Raw genomic sequence first — 22,190 nt, 5'->3', positions numbered from 1 at the left:
CAGTAGTTCTTAAACTTTAGCTGCATCAGTCACCTGAAGACCTTGTTTAAAAACAAAAAACAAAACAAAACAAAAAACAGATTGCTGGGTCCCATCCTACAATTTCTGATTCAGTAGATTAGGGAAGGGCCCAGGAATTGCATTTCTAACAAGTTTCCAGATGATGCTAATGGGGCTGGTCCATGGAACACACTTGGAGAACCACTAGTGTAGCACATTTGGGGAACCTACCTTTTTATGAACTTAAAATCCCAACCTAAATAAGGGAATTGGCAAGAGATGCTGTAGGAGAAGAATGATCAAAACCCAGTTTTCAGTTTTGAACTAACATGTACAGAGTGGTGTCTCCTATGTGCCAAGTGATTTCATACGTTACCTCATTTTTCTGGTACATAACACTCTGAAAAGTAGGTATTATCATCCATGTTTTACACACAAGGAAAAGAATTTAGGTAAGCGTATGTGAATTTCCTGAGATCACTGGCTCATGCATAACAGAACCAGGATTCAAGCCTGTTTTAATCACTGCATTACTTTGCCTCTTAAGCAAGCAGTTCCTCCTTCCAGCTCTTCCGGACAGGAGAGACGCTCCCTCTGACTCCAGGCTGGAGAGCATCACTGGAAAGCACTCCGAGGCCTGACCCAAGTGCACTTAGTGAGGGGTGGAGACAGTTTTCACAGACTCTCAGGGGTTGCTAAGGACCTGAGTTTGTACTACGCTTTTCCTTTTTATGGAAGGGAGTCAGATCTACTAAGCCTCCACAAAAGCATTATGCTAGGCATGTTATACATATTCTTTCTTTCTAATCCACCAGAGGTAGTTTCCAATCTGTGGGGTGCAGTTAAGTATTTTAAAACACAGGCTGAGGTGTCAGATAGGCTTGTGATCAACTCCCCTTCTGCCTCTTATTAGTTATATGACTAGCTAACTTACTTGACTTTACTAAAGCTCTATTTTCCTTCTTTTAATAAGTAGTAGTTAACAATAGTATCCACCCTAAAGGGTTGTGAGAAATTCATGAGTCAATTGCATTGTAAAGCTCTCAGCACAGTGCTTAGCACACAGCACATGCACCATAATTATTAGCTATTATTACTAACTTGTTACCCGTTTTCTTTCAAAATATGGTCAGGTTAAAGGACTTTTAATTATTGCTATGCTAGACTGTGCTAGACATGCAGTTTCTTTCTGTTTACATGTCTTGAGTTTTGGCATATTAATTGGTAGATTCAGGAAACATGTACAATGGGCATCTTGATTCACACATACCATCTCAATTAAGAAAAGTATCTCCAGGTTTCATTACAGACAAAACCAAAAGGATATGGGCTAGACTGTACATTTCAGGCAAGTCTGAAATAATTAAATAACCATCGCTAATGGCTATTGATTCATGGAGTGATATTAACATGGGTGGAGGGTTGGTATCAAGGGGTCTGATGACCCTGCTATGCCATGTATTGGTCAAGATACATTGTGAGGTCATGTGCTCAGGGCTCAGTGCCAGGTTAAAGGAAACTTTCCTCAACTATAAGCAATCGGGCAATGTTGAGCAGGATGGGAATGGATGGAGAAACCAGAGCATATCAGAAAGATAACTAGCATGGAGAAAAGAAGATTAAGATACAATTTGATAGCCATCTTCAAATATTTTGGGATTTTTCATAAAGAAAAGAGGAATAGACAGACTTATTCTACACTTGCTATATAACACTCTAGAGTACCAGCATTTTAAAATAAATAAAACATAACAAAAAACACCAATCTAAAAAGGTATAATTGCTATTCCATGAAACTTCAGTTTTAGTTGTATTTATATTAAAATTTGTACATGTCAGTCTAAATGTAAAATGTATACTTACGTTGGGTCACAGTAAAAAGATTTATTTTTATTTATAATTTTTTTTTTTTTTTACAGAGGCGGGAAGGGAGGGAGAAAAAGAGGGAGAGAAACATCCATGTGAGAGAGAAACATCTATTGATCGCAAGCACCCCGACCAGGGATCAAACCGCCCTGATTGGGAATCAAACTGGTGACCTCTGGCTCTGCAGGAGGACATCCAACCAAGCCACACTGATCAAGGCAGAAAAAAAAATTTTTTTAAGCTCTAGAATGCAAAATATGGAGAACAGCATGCAAGAACAATAAGTCAGGTTTCAGCTCCCTGCAGAGAAAGTGTTATAAGAATGATCACTGCATAACACTAGACGAGGTTTTCTCAGGAGCAGGACACCCTCCTGCATACATACAACAACCCCTCTGGTGATGACCTAGCACAGGTTGAGTGACCACGCATTAAGGAAGGAGGGCACTGAGTGTTCACTGGAATGAGGACACTTAGGATGCTCTGACACTTCAAAACGGAATAGATCAGACCTCAACTTCTATTACAAAAGAGGAGAGAAAACCGAAACCTCAATATCCAGACTCCAGGAGTCATGTAGCCAATCCAGGAGAAGGGACTAATCCATGTTATATATTATATAAAATGGAGCACACATCAAATCCCTGAGGTTGTTTAGGATTTATGCTGTAAGAAGGGTTAATTTCCAGCATCCACTTTCTAATTGAAGTGATAAAATAAGACACCCATCAGCAAGCATATCTCATTGATGTAAGCACCTAAATGGAGTCCAGCAGTGGGGACTGAATACCTGATGATAGGAATGGAGCCGTGCTTTTCCACCTGCTAACAAAGCAAGCTAAAATCCAACGCAAAGAGCTGAGCATGCCCAGATGCTGCTCCCACACCTAGGGCTGCCAGATAAAACACCCGGTTGGATTTGAATTTCAGATAAACAACATTTTCTAGTATACTATATCCCAAATGTTGCAGGGAACACAAATATGCTAAAAGCAATAATTATCTTTTACCTGAAATTCACATTTAACTGGTATCCTGTATTTCTGTTTGCTAATTCTGACAATATGTTCCTACACTAGGTTATGTCCTATACCTGCTTTAAAGGATTCCTCAGTCTCTCATTTAGTAAACAGCATGGAATGTCAGCTCCAAAGAGCTGATTGTAGTACAAACAATAATGATGATCCTAATGAGAAAGGAGTGAAATTCATATGAGTTTTATCCCATTGAACCCCCGCGGGCGAAACAGAAGGGCCTTTTACTGGTGGGACAGACTCCTTGAGCCATGAGGAGATGCACAGCATTTGATGAAGGAGTTGATGAGGTTACAGGCCCACTTTGTCAAGTTTCCACGATAACCTCAGCCTTGTATGGGAGAAAAGATTCAGTTTCATTCACCGGCATGCCGTGATTCAGCCCTCAGTTACCCGGACCATAGAGGAGGAGCTGAATTTGGCTGCAGCCAGCTGTTCTAAGGCAGACGTGATGCTGTTCATGCCCTGGACCTTTGGTCTTGCAGGTTACACTGTGAAGAATTGCTCTCCTCTAAGAAGCCTGCTTCGCCTCCCCGGACCTCTATGATCGAGCCCCCTCTTCTCTGGGGCCCCGGGCCCCCTTGCATGTTTCCCTTCTGGCACTCGCCGTAATAACTGCATCCACTCCACGGAGGTGGAGGCAGCACGTGTCCATCAAGGACGTAGTCCACAGCAAACGTTCAGAATCTGTTTTGAGTTTTGGGAGAAAATGGCTTTTAGAGTCAAAAAAACGTTTTTTCAAAGGATGAGATAGTCTAAATTCTTTAGCTGGTCAACCACAAAGGACCACAAGAACGGACTTTTCTTTCTGGTCCCCGGTCAGTAAGTAGCAAACCTCTGGGGACAGAAAGGAAAAAGCCCTGGCCGGCTACACACACCAGCAGTAGACCTTCCTCATTCAGCCTCCTTCAATCCTGGGCTTTCCGTAGGGTTCATTTCAGATAAAGTTCTGCATCCACAGGTCCTTTTTCTATTTTCTTAAGAACCTGAAGTTTCCATAAAATATTGACTGTAAAACAGTGACCCGAAAGCAGCTACAGTGCCTGTCCACTCTTCCTGGTAGTTTTTTAAAAAGTCCTCTGAGAAGAGGTTAAAAATAAATATTGCCAACTTTGCACTTGGGGGTACAAAGGTCACAGGGAGAAGAGAATTAAGCAGTGATAGATAGATGGGTGCATTTGACATGAAAATAACCACACGCGTGTGGCCAGATGAGGAGTGTCCATATCTAGCAGTCCAGTAAAGAAGTGTGTTTCAGCAGGCAGCAGACAGGCTAGAGACAGCAAAACCACCCTGAACATCTGTTTCCCCATCTTGCCAAAAAGCATTCTTTTTTAAATCCTTTTTTTATAATCTGACCTGTTCCTGTTTTCTGGCAGAGAGCCCAAGGAAGGCAAGCACTGCCTTTTCTGTTCGTATTCCAGCCTAGGATGGGAACAGGAAGGAGAGGGCTAGAGAAGAAAGGGGCAGGAAACGTAGGGAAACAGAGACAAAAATGGGGCAGGGAGAGAGAGGGGAGAAAAGAGGAAAGGGTAACAAGGACTGGGAGAGAAGCAAATGGTATCAAATCAGTTTAATATGCCCACCCTGAGCAACTCATTTGAGAGAAACAAAAACGTACAGGGCATATTCTATAATGGTCATCCAGTAAGAATGTGACGCAGGAACCAAAATCATAGTACTCTTGGGCGGATCAACCAGGTTACTTAACAGACTTTAGACTCCAGCAGTCCCTAGCAAGTGGTGAAATACCATCATTCCTGTGCAGTCGTGATTGTGTTTCATATTCAGGAATAACTGGACACAGTATTATATCTTTTTGGTAAAAACATCGCTTTGGCAAGGGAAATGCTCTTTCTATTTTCGTGTGTGTGTGTGTGTCTATGCATATTCCTTATCGTTCTTGCTCTTTCTTCTTTTTTTTAGCCAAGGTAGACAAGCGTTTATGTCTCAGAACTCATTGTCATTTTCCCTTTCTTACTTCATCCTCTCTCTGAAATAAAACTCCACCTCCTGGTCAACATGTAGCATCACTTCGCAAACAAAGCTCTGGGGCGTGGTGATGAATTTCACACCTGAGCTTGAGTCCACCTGCCCTTAGTTCTGTGTTCAGATTTCTCTCCCGGCTTCCATGGACCTGCCCCAAATTATGCTGCTGCAAAGGTTTCTTTTCCTTTAGGAATGGCATCTGTGCCATCAGAAACCATGAGAGGTTTCCTGTCCCCAGGTACCCGACACTGTAATACAGAGCAGGAAAAGCAGGAAGTGAGTCAAGGAAGCTGAGAGAAGTTCTTCTGGTTGTTGCTTCAAATCCCATTACAGGAAATTCCTTCAGAACATATTGATTACTGTGTGATGGTCTAATAAAAAATACATGCCTTTGAGTACCTACCATTCATTTATTCAACAAGAATGTACTGAACAGCCAGCCCTGTACTGTCCTGCCAAGCTTTGGGCAAGTTACTTTCACATGTTATTTTATTTAACCCACAAACAAATTTCCCTGGGAGGAGGACAACTTGTCTATTCTCCTCCCAAGGAAACTGAGATCAGCTCTGGCGCCAGAGTTTATATTTTGAATCTAAACTTTGCCTCTAACTCGCTGTGTGACATCGGACAGATAATTTTAACTTCTCTGAGCCGGTTTCCTCCTCTGTAAAGTGAAAATACTTTCATCTGCTTCACTGGGTTGTTCTGAGGATGAAATGAGCAGTATACCCAAAAAGATCAACAATGGAAGAGACTGAGCTGCCCAGATTTAGGGAACTACAACAATGGTGAACAATTCTGTGAATGTTTTGTTGCAGCCAGGAGGTCAGACCACACCCCTGCAGTTGGGTGAGGTTTCCTGTGAAGGGAACTGAATTTTCCACTGTCAATCATCCTGAGAAAAGTTAAACTGGGATGAAAACTACCCCCCTCTCTGAGGCTGTGTTCTGGGGCTGCAGGAGGAGGGAGGCAGGAGAAATAGGCTTCCAAGGGTGGTGAGATCCGGGGTGGATCCAGGGGTGGGGTGCAGGGCCCTGGCTGTTTGGAGGCTGGCTCAGAGCCAGCCATGTAGCCAACCTGATCCCAGACTCTCGGTGGTGTTAGGCGTGTGTAGGAATTGAAAGGACCTGGCTCCATTCTGAGGCTGAAAAGAGAATAGCGGAGAGTAGTGTCCTCATCCCTGAGGCCAAGAGAGAGTAAGACAGTGGGAAACCAGTCAGACTCCCAGCAAGCAAATGCCACGTCTCCAAGTTCTCGTGTGGGCAGGGGCAGCAGCAGTGATGACCAGAGACATGTGGTCACTGGTTTCTGAGGAAGAGAGGACTTGGAGCAGATATCACAGTGTCCACTAGCGTCAGTGAGGTGTATCAGAATTCCAGCTGCCCTGGGAAAGGTTGGAGTAGCCAGAACTTAACTCTGTGGCTGCAAAAAAAGCACCCCCTGAGAAATCTTGGCTATAAAATTGGGGGATAGCCTTAGAGAAAGACTTGATTTCTTAGTAATATGGGCAGTCACATGCTCAGAAATCATTGTATTTAGGGGTACTAATGTGGGTGACATGGTCTAAACTCCAGGCTGGGAAGCTGAGTAGACTGTTTACACATGTCAAGTGCCTGGCACCAAGTAGGTGAATATTCAGTCTAGGACCTTTTGCCTTATTCATCCCCATGTAGGGGAGTTAAGGAACTTTGGATACCTGATATATTGACTTGAAACAGATTTTTCATAACTCTTGAGTCTTAACACATCCTCTCCACACGGAGTGGGGAAGAGGACATGAATGGGAACATTGTTTAACTTATATGTCAAAAATTAAATCTTTCAGAAGGTTTTGACCATGGCCAAAGGTGTCAGAGCACTTGCCTAGGGACATGAAAACAGTAAATGTATAATGGTGGTTATTTAATTTGAGCATTCCCCCTAAAATGCCTTTACTCCTCACAACTATGCTCTGAAGCTGGTCCTATGATCATCCTCATCATATCAGTCAGGGCCTTCTCAGAAAAAGGATGGAATGCCTAAGAGCCTGATGGAGGGACTGCTGACAAAAGTGTGACGCCCTGGGCTGAGGGAAAACAAGTCATGAAGAAGAGCCTGGGGCCAGGCACAGTGGGGGGCTGCTACCACCCCTAGGTCAGAGGTTCTGAACCCAGCAAGAACTGATGCTGTAAGAGAGGGATCCTGTAGCCAGAATAAAACAGCCACTTATCCTAAAGGGAAGGGAGACATCTTTCTCTCCACCCTCCTTATCCTGCTGGTGCTTCTCATGGGCTAAATCCAACTGGAAGCCAGGTGACCCACTCCAAAAGGTAAGTTTTCCAGGACACAAAGCAGAGTGCCGAAGGGTGATGAGTGTGTCTAGAAGAGTATCAAAAAATAGTTGGCATGTGATTTTACAGATTAGGAAGAAGAGGCAGGGATTAAGGGGCATGTCCATGGTTGTAAAGCAAGTAAGAGGTGGAGCAAAATCAAACCCACATGCTCTTAACCACTAAAAATGGCCTCAACACTTCAATTTTTAAGAATAATAGAAGAAAACCTGGATAAGTCAAAGAAATGAACAAAGGAGAGAGAGAGACAGGTCACAGGTCAAAGGATTCAGTCCCCAAGGCATCATCATGACAAGCAGAGATGCCACTCTTACAGATATGCAACTATGAAAAGACACAGCATCCTGGAATGACTATCCTGCTCACTGGTAATACAACAAGCATTTACTGAAGATTTACATGTGCCGAGTACTGTGTTAGTTGGTTGTTAGATTGACCAAGAAGAATGAGGACGCTACTATCACGGACAGTAGCTCACAACTCTGGCTCTACAGTGGCATCATTTGAGAGGTGAGTTAAAACACACACACACACACACACACACACACACACACACACACATGCTGATAAAACACTGATGGTTGGTTCTAGACTTCAAGGATTCTAAAACACTTGATCAGAGTTAGGACCTGCTCCCAGGATTTTTAATAGCTTCCCCAATTCTAATGTGTAGGCTTGAGAATCACTTGGAGGACATGATACCTAGACTTAGTGTCATGGGAGAACTAGGAACCAGCCATGGGAGGAAGGGAGAAGGGGGAGGAAAGGCACACAGACAAAGGGAACAGATGTAAATTTAGAGGACCTCCCTGCAGTTCCGTATAACCAGAAGGTTATCGTGAGTGGGGGTAATGCAGATGGTGGAGGTCCTTCTATGCCAAACCAGTCTTCTAGGTACTGGGGAATTGATCAAGGTTATTAGACAATGGCAGACATGGTCAATCTGGGTTCATCCCAACTCTCCATGCATCCTCTCTTACCTCCTGAGATGGTGATCACTTTTATCTGTAGATGGGACTACAGGAAGGCTTTAAAGAGATGCAGGCTTTGCCTCCTTAGAAAATGGAACTGCCACAGGGTGAAGAGTATAGTTCTGGACTCTCCATCACAGACAGCCTTTAACATAGCATTCATCCAAAGATACACTCCTTTTTCTACTGCCTTTAAAAAAAAACCAAATCCTTCTTTGGTAACTTAATTTCATTATGTAATCTTGCTGCAACACAGAATTAATTTCCCAAGGACCGAGTTGTAGTTCACTTGGAGACATACTTAAAATTTGGAGGTGAAACAGACTACCTATTATGCTACAAGTAGTAGGACTGTCACTAAAGACCTCAGATGGAAAACCATCCCACATGCTGCTCCAGGGACAAATCACTAAATAATTCAATTGACCTGATCACAATGCCTGAGTGTCTGTTTTTGGAGACTAGGTATGTTGCAGAGAAATTTGTAGGAATAAAGATGGTTTGGTTACTAGGCGGGACAATTGATAAAAACTATTCTATCCTTTGTGCATAGGAAATAAATATTTTTCAAATTAATAACAACAATAATAGAAAAATAACAGCAACAAATACTTCCTGAATACCTGCATATACAACACACGGTGCTTTACATGCACCATTACAACATCCATGCAAGGTCTCCAAGTGGGTTGATGAGACAGACAGCTGAGGCTGAGAGCACTTTGGTCACCTGCCCAAGTTCACAAGTAAGTGCAGTGACAGAATTCAAACTAAGTTTTTATAAGCTATCCCTACCTTTACCCTTATATTCTGTGCCCCTCTATGCTCCAGAAAGGATGACTACTTGACAAGCTCATCAACTGCTATAAGAGGCATTTTTCCTGCTGTGCCTAACAAAAGCACCAGAACTTATCATAATTCTTTCCAAGCGAGAAATGCCAGCTCCCTCTTTGACCTGACCAGCATGGAAACAATGCAGTATCATCCAGTGATCTGCTCCGTCAGACAGAGAATAATTGTTTAGACATCATGCACCCAAACAGCATGGCACTTGAATGTGAACAATAAATACTCAAAAGCTATGCACATCCTCTGGCTTTAGGCCCTTCGCAGCATGTGAGGAGGCTAGAAGTGGGCAACACCTTAGAGGTCACATGGCACTACCCCAGATTTTAGACAATGAGAAAACAGGCTAGTTATCATATCTACTAAGGAAGAGGGAGCAGACTGAGGGCTAGAACCCTGGTCTCAGACTCTCAGACTTGTGGTTTATATTCCCTATCCCCATGGTTCCTATAACACTCTCATTTCCTCATGAGACACTGCACTTTCCCAACAGGGAAGCTGTAGAGAAAAAAAGGTTGTTTTCTTATTCTCTGCTGCTAATTTGAAGGGCTCCCCCTATTTATCAGTGACTCAGCTGGGCAAGCTTGTCAGTCCCAAAGAAGGAGATGGGGATGGAAAAGGGTTAAACACCTGAGACCTTCTGGTACATTACATAAATCGTTCTGTGAATGCAAACGATTTAACAGTTAGATAGGCAGTTTCTCAGAGCAAGGAATGTGCATCCTGCTGCTGCTTATGCTTAGCTATAATTTAAAAGGACCAAATAGCTTCTGTCACACTGTGGAGTGCCAATACTGGTGTTGTTAATACACAATTATACATGCGTGAGCAGATGACTAAGAGTTTGCTTGCTTAAATCACTTCATGCAAAGCTATAGTTTAGATGCCATTTTCATTTCATAAAAGGATTCAACATAGTGTGTCTTTTAGAGCTAGTTTGGCTTACGCATTTAATTTATGATTCCATTTACAGAGATGTGATTGCCTCACAACTTGTCAGACACACTTCTGAATAAAACAAGGTACTCTTCTCTGCCTCAGAATGCTATCCTTGCTCCAGACCTTGGTCCTAGGGTGCCTCTGTCCTAGAAATCAATGAAAGTCTTTGCTGAGATGGAATTTTACTTCAGGTGGTGTGAGACTTGATGAGAACTTACATCCCAGGATAAGAGGCTGACCAGAAACAAGTGCCCAAGGCTAAGAAGGGTACTGTGGACAAACATTGTTAAACAGCTTGCACTCATGGTAGGAAGGACAGATTTTTAAGCGGGTGGTGAGAAAACAGCAAGGACAGACTTGATAGCCCAGATTGTTAGAAGCTAAACGAAACGGGAGTGAGAAAGAAAGAAAAGGAGGATGAAGAAGAAGAGAAGGAGAAAAAGAAGAAAGAAATGGACACAACCATTAAGTCACCAAGTGAGACTGGGTGGCAGAAATGCTTAAGAGGGATCCTGACAATGCAAATCTCTGTCTCTTCATCTAAGGAAGTCTTTGACAAGTGTCGCAATTCACCCGCCCCAAGCCTCCACTTATAAGGAGAGCCATAGGAAGATGAAATGCCCTATTTCCAGACACCTACAGGCTCAATGAGGAATAGAAACCAGGGAGGGAGCCAGCTCCCAGGTCCTGGAATTTAATTACTGGATCTCCGTTTCTGGTCCTCGACTTCATTGGACTCAGGCTGAGGACTACCCACCCGGTATCCTCTTCGTGCCAGGTACGTGGATAGACAAAACTAGCCGCCGTGGCGTCCTTCCAGACAGCGCGAGCCGGAATACTTACAGAGGCCCCAGGTGGGAAGCTGGCCGCGCCGCGCTCCTCGGAGCAGCGCGCTGACCTGGCCCCCGGCCCTCTGCTCTCCACGGCATTAGGACGCTATCCCCGCTCCCCCAGACCACGTGCGCGGAGAGGAAGCCAATTCTCACCTCGAAGGAAACGAGCAGCCCGTGAAGTGTCCCCTGGCCCTTTCCCTCTGCCCCTCCCACTGATTTAGTCTCGGCGCCCCCCCGAACTCGCGATTTTCGAGAGGAATTCGAGAAGAAAGGCAAAGGGGCAGACTTACCTAACTCTTCCGGATTGTAGGGCGCGGGAGAGGCTTCCACAAATTCATTGTCTGGAGGAAGAAGAAAAACAAAACAAAAATAGAACCGCAACCATTCAGGGCGAGTCAATTAAGCATCAGTTACCTCGCAAGTCCCTAAGAAAAGCGCGGTTCAGGAATCCGAGAGTCCGGGGCCATGCGGGGTTCAGGATGCCCGATCCACGGGGGTAAGAAATTGCTAAAGAAACTCCTGAGGACCGAGCGTCTCTAGGCGCGGGCAGCCGTGCGCCAACTTTCCGCGGGTGCGACCCCGCGGCTTCCCGGGCTGAGCGCTCGGCCCGCGACATCATTCTCTGTCCTCAGCCTGCGAGCCCCATGGAGGCATCTTCCGGGCCTCGCGTCAACGCCCCAGAGCTCAGGAGCCCCAAAGTTTCCTAGCAGGTCCCGGAGGCCCGAGGGCGCGCGGTGGAGGCGGCGGAGGCGAAGGCGGCGAGCTCCCTGCGCCCACCCGGCCGGGTGCCCCGCGCGCATCCCCGCCGCCCGTTGCTAGGCGACAGCGGCCGTCACGCTCAGGCGCGACGCGCCAGCTTCCTCTCCACTCCGGCTTGGAGGGTGTCCTCTCTCACCCTCACTCCACCCCCTTTGACCATTTATTAAAAATCAGACGATAATATGTTCTAAAATGATTCCCGCTCTTTTGCATTGCATCTGCCCTACTCCGATGTTTGGGAAATTGTTTGCTCTGTGCTACTCATGGGGAGATGCAGGATTTTTAGAGCGTGAATTTGTCTTACAGCAACGGAGGCGGAGCTTCAAATGCCCCCAACCCCTCCTTCTTCATATACCTGAATTCTAAATTGAATCCAAACAATATTTCTTCTCCTTAAGAAACCACCTGGTTCAAGCTCGGAAAGTAATGACTCCATTTCACAGGCAGGGAAATTGAACCTCAAAAGTTAAGTAATTTATGGATGGGGTCTGTCTGTCTGTCTGAGGGGAGCAGAACAGTGTTCCTTCTCCTACATAAAGAGTTGGGCTCTTTCAAATACATAATATAGAAACAGAAGTTATGGTTTGCAAATTGGAATTATAGGCGCTGAAGTAATGCATGCCCGATTGTGGGACTCTCCCTCTCTCGGTCAGTGACTTGAATACCTGGAGATGTTGCGTTATGTATTCCGCGTCCCCCCCCCCCCCCCCCCCCGCGCTAACTGACTGCCCTGCCTGGGAGGTCCCTGGGCTTTGGGATGGGTTCCAGAGCCCTCACTGATGCAGAAGGAGTTGAGAGAAAGGTAGAAGCAAACATGGAAAATGGTTTCCCCTGTCCTTGTCATTGGAGACTGACAGTTGGAGTCAGCAGCCTGGGCAAACTGTTGGGATCCTTCTATGATCTCAAAGCGATCAGATCACCAACTGCTGCAGCCTGAGGTCCCCCAGACCTGTGCCAATGTGCTCTCATTCTGCAAACACTCAACCATTTCTGGCTTTTCCATGGTTGGCTTTTGGTTCACGAATTACCTTGGAGGGCGGAAAGAAGCTGCTTTAGCCAGCATTGCTCATTGGGAACCGGTCATTCTTGAGCTGCCTAGCCTATCTCTCTATTTTCTTCCCCCCCCCCCCCACTCTTGACAATCTGAGCTCCCAAATCCAAGAAGTGAATATGTTTGAGTGAATTTTGCATACATCACTCTTTCCCCTCCCACCTCCTAGAATTTGCCCCCAGAGGTTCATCACCAGCGAAATTCTCAATATCGTCAGCCTCTTCTCTGAATGTTTCTTTCAATTTCTCACTCTGATCAAACACTGGCTCTCCTTGCAAACAACAAATCACTGAGGAAAATAGCATTAACCTTGCAGCCAACTACAAACCCGTGGGTTATTCTACCTCATTCCTTGAAGATATTAGGATCCTGCTCACTATCAATTTCCCCAATACAATTCCCATGAATATCCTTATTTCCAAGCCTACCTAATGGGTCTTCTTTCACCCTGTCTCTCGGCTCTTCCACATCCTCTTCCTTCCTTGGCCTCCATGTGTCTCAGCTCTTCGTTCTTACAGTGGCACCATCCAACAATCTCAATGTCAGGCATTCCACTCTCCAACCACCACTTCCTAATTTTCCAGCTTATTCTCTATTTTCTTAATTCAATGTTTCCTTGACTCTGACAGCTTCTAAAATTTACTTTTACCATGACCTTTTCTCTGTTCCTTACTCTCCTTGTGACCTTCCTTCCTCCCGTACCTACCTTAGTTTCCTCGTTCATTATTATCATTTCTACTTATATACATACTCAAATCCATGTTCCTGTCTCTGCATATTACTTCCTTGGAAAAACCATAACCCCGATAAAGTCTAATTCTTCACTTTCTTTCTGCCAGTACCCAGAAAACTATAATTGGAGAAGCATACCAGCATGTTTCCTGGGCTTATTTTCAACTTGTGCCCGTTAATCTCAAGTGGGCCATAGTGTAGCCCAGCAATCACTCAACACTGGTCTGGTTTACTTACTCTCCTGCCCTCCTGTTACTGTGGATGAACCATCAAAGACCAGGTCCTCCACTGTGGATCAAATCCTGTGTCTCCTCATGGGACTTTTCCCCTTTCCAACCTAAAATAATGTTTTCTTCTGTTCTAGGTCATCCCCATCAATATACAGACATACTACTATGTTTCTGTCTTTTAAGAAAATTATTTCTTGGACTTTACCTCTCTTTCTAACTCCCATTCGCAATTCTCAGCTTCCCTTTACAACAAAATTCATTGAAAGAATTGCCTACGCTCATTTCATCTACTTCTTCCTTTTGCTCTTAGACACACATGCTTCTAGCTCACCATTCATCTAATGTAGCTCTTGTCAAGGTTAAGATTGGCCTTGCCATTGCCAATTCCAATCGTCAGTTCTTGGTGTTAATAGCATCTTTTGGCCCTGTGATCCCATCAGTGGATGGGCTCAGGGGGACTTCCTGCAGGGTCAGTCTCCTTTATTTCCCCAACATATTGAGAGGCAACCAGCCTTTGTGTTCTGCAGAGGGCTTTGGGGTCAACCAGGCCTTGGTTCTAATACCAGCTCCACTATTAGCTAGTCATTTAATTTCTGCCAGACCCAGTTTTCTATAAAAATGGAGAAAATAATCATACCTAACTCAGAAGGTTGTGGTCAGAGTGCAATAAAACTAATCCACATAAAAGTCTCAGAAGATAGACTGTCACATTGTGAAGATCATGTAAATGTTAATTATTATTGAATGGCATATTCTTTTTGCAGCTGAGAGACTGGGTTTTTTTTTCTTTCCTTTAACAGCTTTGAGTCACTGAAAGTAGTCACTAACCACAGAGTATGCTTCAGATTAAGGGCAATATTATATTGTCCCTGACTCTAAGAGTTGGCTTGAAAGTTGGTTATATGGAGCTGGCAACAGGTATTCCCTGTAGGAAGAGCCTTACAAAATGTTCCACCAGGCGATCAGGTTCTGGAGCCTACCTGACTGTTCTGACTCACAGTGGACTCCCCTTTGTTCCTCCTATAAATGGATGACTCATAAACTAAGAACTTTCCCTATAGCACTTCAGTTATTTGAATTTTCTAATCAACCAAAAGTTAATGAGAAAATATTTTTCTCATTTTAGTATTTGCTCTTGAAAATTTTTGTAAAATATATGATTCCAATTTTCTATTTGAGGAAGCAAAGATAAAAATAATACTTCCTGTTAATCAAAACAAACATTTATGTGGAATTTACCGTGATTCTAAGACTGTGGTAGGCACTGCAGATACAAAGGTGATTAGAACAGGGTTCTGCCCTCAACTTGCTCACCTTCTACTAAGGGAGTCCATGACAGAGGACCTTACTGAACCTCAGGAAATATCCCAAGTGCCTAGCCATACTTCCCTTTAATAGGCCTCTTATAAAGAAATGGTTCTGCTGGAGGGTCACTGAATTATAAAGGACAGTGCATAGGCTGATAGGTTATAACCCCTGCCCTGTCAGTTTCTAAGGGGCAACCTCAGTTTCCCAACAATAATACTTATCTCATTGGATGGTCAGGAGAAGCAACACAGATAAAGTATGAGACAGAGCAAGCACAGTGCCTGGCACATGGTGGATGCTCAATAAATGTTCCTTTCTCTCTCACATGGTAGGCTTGAGTCCTTCTTTTGACTGTCTTAGGAGAAAAGTGAGCCTCCTGCTGCCATGGCCCCTGCAGACAGAAAGAAAGTCCCTCCTCTTATTTCTAGAGCAGTAGTTATAAGAAAGTAGGATATGTGGAGAGAAAGTAGCAAGAGGGAAATATTCCTGAGACTCAGGTTTCCCATAGAAACAGTTAACACAGGGGGCTGATGTCTAATGTCTGCTCTTAGGATTGCTCTGCTATATCACAAGTTGAACTGGTTTCTGGGAGTTAGCCTAGGAACCCAATCCCTAACTTTAATATTCATATATATAATACATACAATTATATACAGGTTATAATCTATAATAATATATAATTCTTAACTTATTTTCTTTATATATGTTCAAGGTAAAGGAAAAAATATTGAGTACAGATGGTTATAAACTGAAAAATGAAAAGTTCTCTTTCTCCTCCTATCCCAGTCTCCATCCCCAAAATGAGGCACTGTCCACAGCTTCTTACGTGTCCTGCTACAGTTTTCTTAGGCGTATGCAAATGTGTATATGATTTTTTTAGAAGTTGGACATCATATTATAGATCCTAAATCAGATAATACATTTCTAAATGAAAAATTGGTCCAATGTCAATCATAAGCTGGGGTGTGACCACTTTCTTTTTATAAGGCAAGAAAGTGTACAAAACACCATAGAACTAAAGTCTTACCAACTATGAGAAAACAGTAAAATTTGGGGGAAAATTTAAGTATTTAAAAGGTTATGTTTCAGTTCTCTGGAAAACTCAATCAGAACCTTCATTCTTCAGCAAATGAAGTAAGGTCATATAGCAATATTGGATATAATTCTAGGATCAAAGGAATTTTTTTGTTTTATTCGTAAAGACGAGGGACCACCCTAAATGTCCTTTGAGGTAGAGGAGGCCTTCTTAGCACAAGGCCCATCACCAATATCCCGCTCAGTGGGCGGGGACTGCACTGCAGGCCAGGACCCTGACCCCCAGGAGTCTGGGAGGGCCATTGTTCCCAGGCCTGCCTAACTACAGGCTCTGTTTGGAGGAAAGACCACAGAGAAGGCCCTTGTTGCTGTGGCCTTTCTGAACTGCTGTGACTCATAGGTCCTCAGGGGCTACACAGCTCCTTCGTCAGTAGAAAAGAGGAGGCGATGAGTCTCATACAGATCGGTTTTCTCCTCCAAGAGATGGTGAAGGTATATATACCACATGGAGAGAAGGGTTTTTTTTTTTTCAGCCAAGATATATCATCAATACCCTTTACAAGAGCCATAGCAACAAGTTAGAATGGTAGCCAGAGGCCACTAGGATCTATACACAACCTTCCCAACCCAGTCACTGGAAGGTCACCAATTTCAGGCATGAAAGACTGCAAGAAGTAGGCTGAGCCCTCCCTCTGCCTTCCTCTCCTCCTTGGCATTGCCCTTGGCTCATCTTCTCTGCAGGAAGCCTCCTGTCTCCTGAAGGTCCTCACTAGTTAACAGCGGAACAAGTGGAGAAGCAATCCTCCCCTTCCTCTCCAGGGGAGTGTGGGCAGGCGCGGTGTAGGAGGGAAGAGAGGGCCATGGCTGCCTGAGCACAGCCCAACTCCCTCCTGTTACCCTGTCTCCTATCTGCGTCCTCTTAGGACAAGGCAACAGAGGACACCAAGGGCAAGTGTATGTCTACCCATAATGTTTCATCCAAAGGAAATCTGTGCTTAATTGGTCACAGCATTAGCTCCAGGGCTAAATTGGCCAAAAGGACATTTCTCCTTCTTTTGGGATTTAATAGTCTTTTCTTTTAGCACAACCCCACATTTTTATAATACTTGATGAAAGGGACAAAAAACATAGTTGCTTGATTTCCCTTAAAGAAAAATCAAGCTTCAGATAACTTCTTTAAGTGCTTGATAACTACCAGAAGATAGAAATAGGCTCTATAGGAAGAACAGGTAACTATATCTCACCTGAAAAAATAATCATTCTCTTTAGCAGAAATAAAACAGGCCAAGTGATGACTTGATATTAAGTCTGACAGGAATACAAAAACTCATTTTGGTAAAATTGCTAAATATGTTTTCTGAAAAATCCAAATACCAATGCAACAGATGCTATTAACAAAAGCAAGGTGTTTCATGAAGTATATAAACAAATTGAATCTATCCAGCCCTTCAGGATTCCTGTTACCAACTATGGAATAGAGTTGAAGATTTAAAAGAGTCCTCACTCAACATCATATCAAAGGAAATAAACTCTGGCTGAGCCAAGAAGCTTCCGGAAGGTGTACGTGGACATGAATCAGAATGAAGAACCATTCCAAAAATACACACAGAAAAAGGTCCCTGCAGAGGAAAATCATACACTTCCAACTCACACGCAGATCTACTGAGTGAAATTGAACAAAATAACCTCTGTTAAGATTAAGTGAAAAAAGCATTTGCAGCAATTGAAATCTATGGCTAAGCCATTATAAAAAGGAAATCCATAGGATGAATGCGAGTTTCGGTGGAGATGCAGAGACCACCCTGATCTCACATTGTTCACTCCATGATTCTGGACAGAGGCCTGGCAGGGAATCTCTCCTTTTGGGGACTGCAAATAGAGTCTTCTTGGCTGCACGGGAGCCTCTCTTCTTTCACATTAAAATGGCTTTTCCAAGAAGCTAAGGTCTTAGCAGCCAGCATAGTACAGGTGCTGGAGGGAGAAGCAGGGGCCTGGGTTCCCGCCCGGTTCTGCCACTATTCTTCAATAAGCCTGCAAACCTGCCAGGACTGTGATCTGCTCTGTAAAATGAACAGACCTCTACTAAACGTGTTTAAAACAAATGCCAGTTGGAGATCGTAGGTAACAGATTCCACTGTATTAGTCCTCTTACCATACCTTATGCAAAAGAATTAGACAAAAAGGATCGAACATCACAGAAAGGTGGAGATGCCAAATAATGTTGCTCTTTGAAACTGACAGAGAACTGAAATGGAGAGAGCATAGCTCTGGGGTATGAAGACCTGAGTTTGTGAGCTCTGCTGGCCTTTGCTGGATAAGCCTGAACTGGTTATTTTGCCATATCCGAAGACTCAGTTCCCTCATCTGCCAACTGGAGACAATAACTGCTTGACAAGATTTCAATGAGGATTTGAATAACATGAAATAACATCCATGGCAGTGCTTGGCACACAGATTACTGTTAGAAAAAGTTCCTTCCTTCCTTCCTGATGTGTTAAAGCTCTCCCTGACCTTGAGAGGCACCAGAAGGGAAATCTGCTACATCCTGGTTTTATTGCCATAATGGGAACAGCACCACTGACTTTCCAGATGCACCTGGCCCCTACTGCCAGGTTATGTTTCCCAGATTTCCTGCCTCTCCCCTAATGAGGAGCTTAGGCAGGTAGAGTCCCCTGGGAAGAGTGGATGACAGCAGAAATCCCAAACAGCTGAGTGAGCACATCTCCAACAGGAAGAGCGCTTTACAGATTCACCGAGAAGGGCTGCCGAGGCCTCCCCATCTGCACCAATCCCCACACTTAGGATGCAGTAGCTGGCAAATCGAAGAAGCAGCCACACCAGCTTGTGATGTGACAATGAGAAACAGGGCTCTGGCCCAGCACGGGCCCCCTTCTGTTTTGTCAGGCACTGCATATAATTTCATTTGGAAAATGTCTTCCAGACCTTTAAAATAAGTCTGCAAAACCACTGGCCCAAGCCCTTGAGGGTATTTTTAGGAATACAGGAAGCAGGTGTGGCAGAGGGACTTTCCTCCAGAAACTTCCTATCACCCCCAGACCTCCTGGACTCTCCCCAGGTAGTTTCCTGGAGGCTGTCCCACCTTCGTGGCAGCCTAAGATGCTCTGAGGACAATACAAAAGCAGACGTTGCAGGGATTCAGTCCAGCTCAAGGCTTGTGACTCACCAGGATAACTGAGCCTCCCTGGCAGACAACATCATTCTCGGAGGACTCTATGAAGCCAAGAAAAAAACCCAATGCCTAGACACTTCCAGGACTTTCCCTGAAACTTCACTAGAAATATCAAGTCCATTAGCCCACATTGGGCTTCAAAGATGGAGGAGCTGGTACAAGCCAGTGGTGGGAGAGATGGGGCAGGAATGTGGGCCTGGAGGAAAGATGCTCTGAAGCAGGAAGGTCAAGGTCTTGGCAATGCATTAGCTGAGGTGGCCTAGGAGAGTCTTGGATGAAAATTGCCACTGCACATTTATCTTCCAACCCTGCTCAGAGCTAGTTCCCTTCTCTACTATGACAATAAAATAACCAGTAATAAAAATCTATAACTGGACCACCAGAGCCAGAAACTGAGAAGGCAGTGCAAGGGAGTATTAGAGGCTGAATTGAGGGGCAACAGCCTATGATGACTTGGGATTAGGCAGATCCAGGTTTAAGTCCCCACTCTGCAGTTTGTTTACCAGCTGAATGGCCTTGCACAAATTTCTCAGCCTTCTCTGGTTCAATTTCTTCATTCATCAAATGAAAATAAAGTTGTGAGAATGAGTTGAGGTTGTCTATATCTATACAAAAAAAAAGAGGCTTAGTATAATGTCTGGTATAATGTATCTACCCAATAAATTATTACAATTTTTTTTAACTTGTCCAATTCTGACAGCTCTGGCACAGTGAGGCTTTCCCTTTGTTTCTGAGTGTGGATTTCCTTATTCCACTTCAGCTTTTCACCAGGTTCCCATTTGGGCACTCTACCTCTGAGCCCTTTCCCTGAACCCCACCCCTTGCCTTTGAGAAATACTCATGCCCACAAGGATTTTCAAACTTTATCCACATCGATTCCTTGTTACAGTGCTTCACCCACATATGACAATACTACCTAGTCATCCTTGGACACCTCGATCATCACAGACTGATTGTCCCAACACAGGCCAGATATCCTGGTATCTGTTGCCCACAAGAGCTAAGCTCTTCCATCAGCCCAAGAAACTCATTGCTTACCTCACAGCAGTGCCTTGCCATTAGGCAGATCTAGGCACAGGCCTGGTTCCCCTTCTTATGAGCCAGCCATACCCGAAGATTGTAGATACATGACATGGTGAGCTCATGGAGGGACCTGGCAGTGCTTGGACCTAGTTACAAGAAGCAGTTTCTAGCCATCCTTTGTCCTACTGATCCCTAAGGCTCCTTTTGGTTCTAAAATTCTATGATGGATGGTTCTACTACTAGCTTACAAAAGCACTGGCCGACAAACCACACCTACTTCCTCTCTCTCCTCTGCTTTCCAGCTTTGGTGAACAAGCCCACGGTCGCTGAATGAAGTGCTATAGCGTGCTGAAAGTAAGGCGAAGGGAGGCGATGGTGCCAAAGCGGGTGTGCCAGAGTGGTTGTGCAACCATTGGTGTTGCCACAGCGAAAAAAGGCTCTCAGTGATAGCAGAGGTATGCAGAGGATGTGCCCCTACCACTAATTCATCCATTCATCCATTTATTCATTTATCAAGCCACTAGTCATCAAATATACCTCACGTATTTGACAGGCTACTTGTGAAGGAGAATAAAACCAGACATCTGTCCCAAGAAGCTCACATGCTGTCTAGAATATAGACAATCATAATACAGTGTGGTAAGCACTGTGACACAGGAATCTGCAAGTTCTGTGGGCCTTATTCAGACCCAGGTGGAGTGGGTAGGTGGCAGCAGCAGGAAGATGTCCCAGAATAGATAACTTAAGCTGAAGCTTCAAAGAGGAGTAGGAGCTGGTCAAAAAGAAGGCAAACAATAATGGTTGCCTTTGCAAAGGCTCACAGGTGTGTGAGAGCTTGAAATACTTAAGAATCCATAGGTAGGTCGATACTATGTTGAGAAAAGGATTTGTTTTTAGTGATGAGCAAGAGGAGGTGAGTCTAGTGAGGTTGGCAGAGGTCAGATCAAGACGGGCTGTGCGTTTGAGCCGAGGAGGTTCAACTTTCTTCCATGAGCTGATCCGAGATACTGGCTTAAGAACCTCCAAAAATAATGGCTGGATGGCAGTATGACAGAGCACAGGAGTGAACAGCTGTTGGTTTTTGGCTGGACTGCACCCAAGCTTCCTCTCACAGAGTATCAACCTACCTTTAGGGAATCACCCATCGTGTGCAATCGTCTTGGTTGAAAGATGTACACAGGTGCAGTGCAGAAGCTTAGTAAGTGCTCGTTACTCTATAAATTAGCCTATTTTAGAAATGAGGCACAACAGAAAGAGTAAGCTGGTGATCTCCATGTCCACCTGACCCTCTCTCTTGTACTCCCAGTACTTAGCATGTGGTAGATCCTCAATATTATTGAGCAAATGAATAAACAAACAAATGGGAAGCATATTCTTACTAAAAACATCATGCGAATGTGTTAATTTCAGTGGACTTCACCATCCTCACCCATAGACTGGCTCCTACCACCAAAGTAGATTTCCATTAATCTGAGATGTTGGGGTGAGGGGGCGGCAGGGAAAGGAGGGGAAAGTTGAACGCTTAGACCTGACAGAGGACCACAGCTCTGTGTCAGGGTTATGGTTTTCACACTTATGCTCCACTCCAGGACAGTAACATCATCCCCATCATTTAATGTTAAATTGCATTAATCTGATGCTAGGACAAAAAATGAGAAGGGAAGGTGAGCTGACCTATTCCATTTGTACTGGTTACATTATCCTCAACCTTAATCCATGCAGGGCTGGGGAGGAGAAAAGAGAGGAGAGGAGAGGAGTGGAGGGAAGAAGAGATGAGTAGAAACACAATATCTGACACATATTAGGAGCTCAAAGATATGTGACTAACTTCCCACCTGGCTAGGTCTCAGTAGATGACAGCTTACATTACTCATGGTCCTTATCACAACCCTACAAAGTAGGTACTCTTACTCTCATGTTTGAGCTGAGGACACAATAGATTTTTCTCAAGGCCACATAGCTTGTAAGTAGAATATTTAGGATCTGAACTCAGGTCTGCCTGACTCCAAAGTCCAGGCCCTCTCCTCTCTACTGGCCCTTTTTGACATGACAAA

The 22,190-nt window shown here is 44.3% G+C and overlaps 1 protein-coding gene across 7 annotated transcripts in view; it reads right to left on the bottom strand.

The window, feature by feature from the left end:
* AMOTL1 (angiomotin like 1) overlaps window positions 1-22,190 on the bottom strand; it is a 152,563-nt gene that overhangs the window by 102,602 nt on the left and 27,771 nt on the right. For 5 of the 7 annotated variants that reach the window (XM_054592223.1, XM_054592224.1, XM_054592222.1 and 2 more), the window contains 2 exons: window positions 19,617-19,718; window positions 11,099-11,149 (listed from right to left, as the gene is read on the bottom strand). In XM_054592223.1, coding sequence (XP_054448198.1) covers window positions 11,099-11,149; window positions 19,617-19,718 — 153 coding nt within the window. Of the gene's footprint in view, window positions 1-8,199; window positions 8,226-11,098; window positions 11,150-19,616; window positions 19,719-22,190 lie in introns of those variants that run through there. The other 2 variants (XM_054592228.1, XM_054592230.1) reach the window with 2 other exon arrangements.

This window comes from Pteronotus mesoamericanus, unplaced genomic scaffold (genome assembly GCF_021234165.1).
Source record: "Pteronotus mesoamericanus isolate MK-2021 breed Mesoamerican mustached bat unplaced genomic scaffold, CSHL_Meso_final scaffold_36, whole genome shotgun sequence".
NCBI lineage: Eukaryota > Metazoa > Chordata > Mammalia > Chiroptera > Mormoopidae > Pteronotus > Pteronotus mesoamericanus.
Note: the sequence above shows the minus strand (reverse complement) of the source record. Positions and strands in the feature narration are given on the sequence as shown.